Below are 8,554 nucleotides of genomic sequence, written 5' to 3'. Positions count from 1 at the left end.
TGAAAAGCAAGCGTTGGCACAGAACATGAACAGCTCCCTCATCCCGCATCTGCACAGATGCTTCACTAGCAGTAATTACACCAATAAATAAAGAGTAGTCAGTATCTCGCAGAGCGGGAGCAGATGGTGACCGCAGATCATCTAGAAACTAAGTTATTGCTATGTTCTTACTTTTTGGACACTGCAGGTAACTCACTTGGTAACCACCAAGAGAGGTGACAGTCTCAGATTGCCCTTGTGTTACCAGTTCATGTTGGACAGAAAGGTGTGGGAGGACAAGACAAGATCTTGTTTAATCTGCTCCCTGCCTTAAGGGCAGGAGTTTTCTCAGTGCGACTGAATCTTTGTCATTTTGATGAAAATAGGTGAGGGCAGGGGATATCATCGGCAGGCTCCCAAAACACTTGGAAATTCATCATGCCTGCCAGACTTTACCAAGGAGTTCACGTACACAGGTAAGAGTACATACTGCTAAGTGTACTCACTGCTCCTGACTTGCAACAGGAGCTGCTGAGCCACCTTCACGTGGTAAGGAACTGCAGGTTCACATTTCAAAGAGAGCAGGTTCAGATTTCACAGACAGCAGGAGCCCAGTGTCATCTTGAGAGCTGAGCCAGCGCTGCTGATTAATCAGGGAAAATCAGGGCAAATTAGAGCTATACGACAGGGGCATGGGGAAGTAGCAGTCCTGCCACACGCACATGTCCAGCCTGACACTTGATTCTACTTCCCTCTGCTGGTGGGACGTGCTGTGCCAGCCAGCGTCCCAGTATCGAGTCAAGCCAGCTAAACCAAGGCATAACATGAAGTCTAATACATACGAGACCACTTGTCACCAAAAATTATCAGGCAGCCCAAGGTTGATTACAAATGATGAGCTCACAGCAGTGTCAGTGCCCACAGTGTCCCTCCCCACAAGGAGTATTGGCCGGAGAACATGAGTCTGAGAGGATAAGGGGGACTGCAGGAACAACCTCAGACTGACGGAAAAGCAGAGGAGTCCTTTGCAGGACGTCCAGAGACGTCTTTGTTAAGCATCATGCAGCTGGTTCTCTTTCAGGAGAATCTTCTCCCCAGGCTTGAAGGCGGGCATCCCCAGGTAAGGGCAGCTGGCACAGCGGAACGCATCCCCCAGGTAGCACTGGCAAGAGAAAGAAAAGCACCTTCTGTAAGCAGCAGCAACTTCCAGTTCTCTCCCCCTGTGATACGCTTTTTTCCAGCTTAAGAGACATGCTCCTCAGCATGTACCAGCACAGAAACTGCTTCCCTTCCACCCCCTCTCAACATGTGTCTGGTTAGCGCAGTTAGAGCGGTGCAGGGCACCGTGCTCACGTGGAAGAAGCGAGTTTCCACCCCAGCCGGCGTGCTGGGGCATGGCTGCGTGCTGGGGCATGGGCAGCCCCGTAACCACCGCAAGGTCCCCCTGTGCTGCCATGAGGTGATCTTCCCTAAGCAGGTAGCTGGTTAGCACGTGAGCAGGGAGGTAAAGGTTCGCTGTTCACTCTGACTCCTACAAGGGCAGCGCTGGCACTGGAACAGACAACACACGCTGGTACGGAGCATGTGGGCACAGGGCAACAGGCTGAAGCTCTGCAGAAGCTGCACAAGCAGCGTTTGGAAGCAGTAAGCCAGCTGAGGGAGCAGTCACTAGAGAACACAGTTCTGAGACACAGATCACATGCTGCAAACCACAGTATAGAAACAAAAATGACTATTTACATTTCCACAGGCAGATTTGGGCTGTGAGCTCTTCTTCTCCTGTTCCAGCTCCTCAGCCAGGCCACATGTGCTGTAGAAAAATAAAGAAGTCACCTGCATCTTTCTGCTTAAACGTTGTGAGTCACCAACACTTGCTTCAGCCCCACTCACACACAACAGCCCTCACTCTGTCACCTGACAGCTGACTCCGGGAGCCTCACGCTCTTCACTTTGTTCTTCAACACCATGGCTTGTTATACAAGTGCTGAAACACACTCCTCAAGTTTAAACTGAGTGGGAAATGACTCTACAGCACTTGCTATGTGTGCTATTTCTCCTTGAAATCTGAGAAACCAGGGACTGGACTTGACCAAGGCTGGACAAACTGTGTAGCCACCTTCAGGTGGCTGTTGATCACATCAGTGTGGTAATTTGTAGCAGTTTTGGTGTGGCTAGTCAATTCTCATTGTATTTGGATTTACATTCAAATAGTTAAGATAAGGACATGAACCAAGAGAACTAGCTCTGAAGAACAGCAAAACATTTACAATCTTTTTAAAATCCATCCAACTCTAAAGTTTAATGTTACAGTTGAAAGGTTCACCGATACGCTAATCCCAGCACTGACCAGTTCTTGCAGGCTTTCTTTTTGCCCATTTCTTTGCAGGATGGAGCTCTGAGGGAAGATGGATCTGGCTTTTTCAAATCCTCTGAATCCAACAGCTCATCAGAGTCCAGAAGATCCTGAAAACATACCATGGAAGATAACATGCAGGAAACTGATTTGTCAGTAGGAAATGACATTGATGTGTTATGTTCAAAGAGATTGTGCTATCTGGAGCACTAGCGTTAAAGTGCTGCAGCTGTGCCCTCTTACCCATGTCTCCTCTCTGCCCTCACCACACCTCTGGGCTCTCAAGACCTCACATAGTAGATGAGATATTTTGCCCTAGGGATGCTTTTCTACCTCTTAAGCTGTAAAGCTTCCCAAGAGGCATAACTGAAACTATTTAGAGTAGGAAAGGAGAGGAGAGAGAAGGAACACCAGCAAAGCCTCACAAATAAAACCAGATACCATTTCTTCATCATTCATATCATTGGCAGAGAGCGTCCACAGCTTGGCAGTGGCTGGGTCCACAGAGGGTTTTCCTGGAGCCAAAACAAAGGAAGAAACAGTAGTTACTCCAGCCTTTGCCTCATCTACTCCCAACAAATAGAGCTCAACTTTGGAAAGCCCCACTTCACAGGTTTTTACTGTAGCACTCCCTACCCCAGAGCTGTCTCCCTATTCCAAGAGATGCTTGTCACCCAAGAGGCAGGCAATCCACACATTTAGCACGGACCACTCCTTACCTGAAGGACCAGGTTTCTTGGCAAAGGAAATTTTGAGCTGACTTGAGGATCCCACTTCGAAATTGGGCTTCCTGCCTTCTATCTGGACAATGACAAGGTCATTGCCTTGGTAACCCAAATGCTCTTGGACCGACTGGGCCTCTTCTGGGGTCAATGCTTCCTTTTGCAGCTGCAACATAAGATTTTAGGTTAACCTCATGCAGAACCCCTTATTTCAGCACCCAGTCCAGCATTCCAGTGAACACAGTATTTTTAATCCTGAAGAAAAACACCACCTTGGCAGTAACTAAAGTTTGTGGCAGGCACATTTACAGCAAACCAGGGTAGCTAAACACCTTGTCACCCAGCAAGTCCCCAGGAATCGCCATCCACATTTCAAGGTAACTGCACGAAGGAAGTTTCTGGAAGCAGTTAGCACATACGTACCTCCTTCACTTCCACCAACCCAGAGAGAGTCAGAGCTGTGGGGAGTTTGGCTGCTGTTTTGATTCTGCTGTTGTTTCCTGGAAGACACAAAAGCAGGAATTAGGAAGAGGGAAGAACAAGAATACGGGTCACTGAGAAACCTAGAAAAGCAAGAGCTTTAGCAGGAAGTACTCAAGCCAAACCTCTGCTTTAAAATTAAGCCCTTTCCAGCTGACAGCAGGAACATACCAGAAAGAGCATAAGCAGCTTGTTCATTAAAATAACAGCCTGTGGCCACAAAGCCGTTATAGCTCCAGATCTGTTCTATATATGCTGAAACCTTCCCCAATCCAATTTACGCCCACCAAAAAAAAAAGGAAACAAAAAACTACCCCAAAACCCAAACAACAAAATCCCCCAAAATATTTTCACATATTAAAGCGAACAACTCATGAAGTTTTCAAAACAGGGAGTCCTAAATGAACATTATGTTCAGAAACATAACATTCAAGAGCCTTGTTCTCATAGGCAAAAGCTATTACAATCACTGTTTAATCAAAACCTTATTACAGGTGTCTTCTCTTGGGCACAGGATTGCGCTGAACAGAATCCATTCACCCTCTCCCACTAGTCCCACTTGCACTTTATCCCAAGCCCACCAAATTCTGGCCTGTCAGATGTAACTTTGGAAAAAAAGAAACCTCACCTACTCCAGACTTTGCATGTTCTTTGTTCTGTCTCACAAGTGTTCCCCCTGCCCCTAAGGTACCCCTTGCACCACAGAACCACCGCCAGCTTCAAAGCATTGGCAAATCTTCCCTATCTGAAGAAGGCGTTTCTGCTGCCACTTACACCACCATTTTCAGCACTGTAGATTGTGCCAACAGAAACACTGTCAGCATAGATGCTTTTGTTCTTATGAGGTGGCATATTATTTCCCAATACCATCCTCAATCAGCTCCCCACGGCAGCAAGGTTTGAATGCAGGTCAAGTATAAGACAGAGAAATAACCTTGTGTTCACCTCCTTGTGTGTTCCTCCAGCTGTCTCATGGCAGGTGCTCTGGCTTTACTCTGAAAACTTAGTCCAAACACTTCTACCTTTTCTGGGAAACTATTTCTCAGCTGGCTTCTGGGACAGCTTCTGTCACCATTTGTCACCTGTTTTTAAAATCACTTCAGAAGTTCCTCAGAAACACAACATCTGCAACTATTTAACATTACACACCCTAGGAGAAGACCAGTGTCCACTGAGCTTTTCAACGTAGTTTAGGAACAAGCCTATCCAGCACTTTTGATAGGAGAGTGACTGCAAACATCTCTGACAGCTACCAGCTTAAACAAAGGATAAAACCCTTGCTATTCAGGTTAGTGTGTCAGGAGAATGAAAATCTCTGAACGTCAGTCAGGGTTCCTGTCCTTTCTATTTCAGCCTAATCCTCGCAAGAATTGCTATGTTGCCATGAAAGCAAGGCTGATGTGGATTCTCTCACCTGATTCTGTAACCACTGGTTCTTTCAGGAGGACACGGCCCCCCGGCTTAAGTATCCGAGCTATTTCTGCCAGTACCTCTGCACTGTGCTGCGCAGTACTGCCTGGTACCACGCCAGAGAGAATTACATCAAAACTGGACTCCCTGTGAGCCGCTGAAAAGAAAGAATGAAAAAGGAAGATGGTACAATTTTACACATATATACACACAGCTTTGCTTAATACATCAGTTCCCCCTCCTTCCTCATTTCTCATGCTTGCGTACAACAGCAATAACTGATTAAAGACACCAGTCATAAGAAGCACGACCAGGGTATATCACTTTCTTTGCTGTACTGCCAGTGGTAAGAGTTAACAGTAGGCACTATTGCTATTCTGAATGCTGACTTATGAACCAGGGAAGACGTCAGCTCACACAACAGAAGCACACTCGCCCTTTAAATGAAACTGAAAAATTAAGTTCATTCTTACATTGAGACAGCTGGTTAACGTTTTCCACAGAGACACGATTATCAGCTCCCACCAGCGCCTGAATTTTATCCACCAAATCCTTCAGTGCTTCAACCGGCGAGGAGCTGTCCCAGATGATGGCCACGCGCTGGCCTGGCACGACTCCGTACTCCCCCATTTCTCCAGCAGCAGCAGTAAACCTGACAGCAGCAGAGAGAGAAACGGGTCAGTGGGAGACAGAGAAGAAGGGTAAGTGCTAAGCGCAGCATGAACCTCTGTGGACTGCGACTTAAATCCCAGAGCATCAACTCGTTTTAATAAACAGGGATTGTTTTCTGGAGACAGGCTGCACAGAGTTCCCACAAGCTGAGCATTAACATGGCATTAAGAAATAGCTACGCTTAAGGGCATAATTCACTTTCTTTCCAGTTCAGAGACTAGTTTTGCAGGGAGACTGCAGGCCATGCTTAAAAAAAAAAAAACAAACAACCTAAACCCCAACAACTTTCCTTAAAGATTTGAATAGAGCTGGTGAGGGGTCTGGAGCACAAGTCTGATGCAGAGCGGCTGAGGGAGCTGGGGTTGTTCAGTCTGGAGAAGAGGAGGCTGAGGGGAGACCTCATCGCTCTCTACAACTACCTGAAAGGGGGTTGTGGTGAGGTGGGTGTTGGTCTCTTCTCCCAAGTGACAAGCGACAGGACAAGAAGAAAGGGCCTCAAGTTGCGCCAGAGGAGGTTCAGGCTGGATATTAGGAAAAATTTCTTTACGGAGAGAGTGGTGAAGCACTGGAACAGGCTGCCCAGGGAGGTGGTGGAGTCACCATCACTGGAGGTGTTCAAGGAATGTGTGGACGTGGCACTGTGGGACATGGTTTAGTGGGCATGGTGGGGTTGAGTTGATGATCTTATAAGTCTTTTCCAACCCTAATGATACCATGACTCTGTGAGACATACACAGGATTTCTGGATTTCCAGACTAGTGACAACTATTTGACAGTAAACACTACCTTGTCTCTCCTACTCAGGACATCACCTAGCAGAGTTTGCTTCCGCAGTACATGAGAATTTAAAAAAAGTACCTTTTGGCATTCCCAGCATTCCAGATTGAGGCTTTTCCAACTCTTACCATTGGTGCCGCTGAGTGAGCATTACATGGAGGGAGGAGGGGAACAGAACGTGCAGTGAAGTGTCAGTTTTGAGAAACCTGTCTGCACTAATATTTTATAAAAGACTGCATTCCTGACAGGGTCCAAAGAAAACCTGCACTATAGAAGTGTCACAATAGTATCATACCATCACCTGTACCAACTGTAGCAGCACCGGCTACTGAAACAAATTACCTAACCTCTTTCACTCTACTCATCCAATGCAAACCTATTTTCTTTCTAATTTAACATGAGCACAGAGAACAGAGAGCTCCGGTGAGCACGCTAGTTGCTCGGCGTATCTTCAATTAGCTGCAAGCCACACACTTGCTTCAGGAGAGCCTGTTGTAAGGTCTTTAATAGAAATCATTACATTACGCATCCTGGGTAATGCCTTATTGCCCCCACGTTGTCATGAAAGCACCGCTTATGGATATGCTGTACCAAATTTAACTCAGTCGCCTGCAGTCAGGGGTAGAGTTGATTTTGACCTGCTGTTTCTCTGGCTCTAAGTGCCATGGACCCCTCTCTCCTAGAAACTGCAGACAAGTTCAGGACAGAACAGCCCTACACCTTGTCAGAGTTGCAATGGTAGGAATTAGTGCTAACACAGCCCACGCTGCCAACCAGGTAAGGAGTGGAAGATCTTGGATGTACGCCACAGGTTATGGCACCTCACGGTTGGCCTTGCATGCATATGCAGCACAAGCTAAGCGACTACAACAGATAGTAACACTAGTAAACACACATATTAATCCCATTAAGAAGTCACCCTTCCCAGGAAGAAGGCTGAAAACCTCAAAAGATACATAAGCTGTTGGGATAACGTGGAAAAAATAAATCCGAAGTCACCATCTTCGTCTCAGAACAGCAGGCTGTGACCCTTCAAGATCGGCCCAAGCCCAAACTACATCAACAGCAAACCCAGCCTGCATAGATCCCTTGAGATGCAATCTAAAGAAAGTAGGAAGCTATCATAGTCCTCAAAGACACGACAGCATGTCTGCTTTCAGTCAGTGTAAAGGCTAGGAGTAAGTTATCATCAGAGTATGCAGAGTCACGTTCTTGATGGGATAACAGGAAGGATATTTTTCCCCTCTTATGTTTTCTGGTAGTAGGTGCAATATATTTAAAGTGAAAGGTTTTGTGTAGCAGCCGTCTTCCTTTTAAGTATCTCCAGCCCTAGACTACAATGACCTGGCTCGCTCAATCACCCGAGCGCTCGGTTGGCCAGGGCTTGGTGAAGACAGCGAGCCGGCGCTCTCCTCTATCGCACCAAGGAGGATTCCGCCGGCTGGGATCAGGCTGCTTCGTGCCACGCCAAGGAGGAGGCCCAAGGGCTGGATCCGGGATAGACAGAGGGCTGCGGGTGGGACCTTATCTGAATTTCACACACGTTTTAACAGTCCTCGAGGAACAGGACCGCCCAAAACCGGGCAAGAAAAGAGCTTTAAACAATATTAGAGGTTTCTAGCTTCAACAGATTAAAAAGCTACCGCATACAGCACGTTAAAACATTAAACCAGAGCCTCCTGAGCGCTGCGGACCTTGCGATGCACAGCAGGCCCAGGGCGCGATCCAAGGCTGCGGGCGACGACTACACCGGCCCTGCAGCAGGTGAATGGTTTAAATACATCCCCTCACACAGAAAGGGCAGAATAAGCCCCTGGATCACCGAGCCAGGAACGGTTTAGAGGGACGAGGGACACGATACGTGAGGGAATGTCACACAGGAACTCCCCACCGCCTCAGGGGAGGCCTCGGAAGAGCCTTTTGAAGGGAAAAAAGGAGAGTATTGGCCAACGCGGGAGGAGCCCCCGGCCCCCTGCCTCCCCCCGGCCCCCTGCCTCCCCCCCGCCGCTGAGGAGGGGCGCCCCCGGCCCGGCCCGGCCCGGCCCGGCCCCGCTCACCTCCGGCCGCGCCTCAGCCCCGCTCGCCTCGCCTCGTCCCGCTCTGACGCCGTCACCGCCGCGTCCCACCCCCGCGACGTCATCGCCCTCTGCCCGCTTCCAAG

General features: G+C 48.2%; 1 protein-coding gene across 2 annotated transcripts; it reads right to left on the bottom strand.

The window, feature by feature from the left end:
• Positions 1–448: 448 nt before the first annotated feature.
• Positions 449–5,592, bottom strand: CIAPIN1 (cytokine induced apoptosis inhibitor 1). Of its 2 annotated transcripts, none has more exons than XM_059824807.1 (8): positions 5,415–5,592; positions 4,949–5,059; positions 3,478–3,554; positions 3,052–3,220; positions 2,774–2,847; positions 2,327–2,442; positions 1,720–1,789; positions 449–1,141 (listed from the first exon to the last, which is right to left on the bottom strand). In XM_059824807.1, exons 1-8 carry the CDS (start codon positions 5,572–5,574, stop codon positions 1,031–1,033), a joined length of 888 nt encoding a protein of 295 aa, XP_059680790.1. In that variant the 5' UTR covers positions 5,575–5,592; the 3' UTR covers positions 449–1,030. The 2 variants fall into 2 exon arrangements, with proteins under 2 accessions (XP_059680790.1, XP_009812857.1); XM_009814555.2 differs by having other exon boundaries at positions 4,949–5,101; positions 5,418–5,592.
• Positions 5,593–8,554: the final 2,962 nt, after the last annotated feature.

This window comes from Gavia stellata, chromosome 15 (assembly GCF_030936135.1).
Source record: "Gavia stellata isolate bGavSte3 chromosome 15, bGavSte3.hap2, whole genome shotgun sequence".
NCBI lineage: Eukaryota > Metazoa > Chordata > Aves > Gaviiformes > Gaviidae > Gavia > Gavia stellata.
The sequence above is the reverse complement of the archived record's forward strand: the minus strand, read 5'-3'. Positions and strand labels throughout refer to the sequence as shown.

What these genes read in the sequence shown, in the direction of transcription:
- CIAPIN1 (XM_009814555.2), bottom strand. Translation starts at nt 5,574, where the DNA reads ATGGGGGAGTACGGAGTCGTGCCAGGCCAGCGCGTGGCCATCATCTGG. An exon ending in GGTTGGTGGAAGTGAAGGAG is followed by an intron (nt 3,221 to 3,477) that starts GTACGTATGTGC and finishes CTTATGTTGCAG; the next exon opens with CTGCAAAAGGAAGCATTGAC. An exon ending in CCAAATCTGCCTGTGGAAAT is followed by an intron (nt 1,142 to 1,719) that starts GTAAATAGTCAT and finishes TTCTCTTGCCAG; the next exon opens with TGCTACCTGGGGGATGCGTT.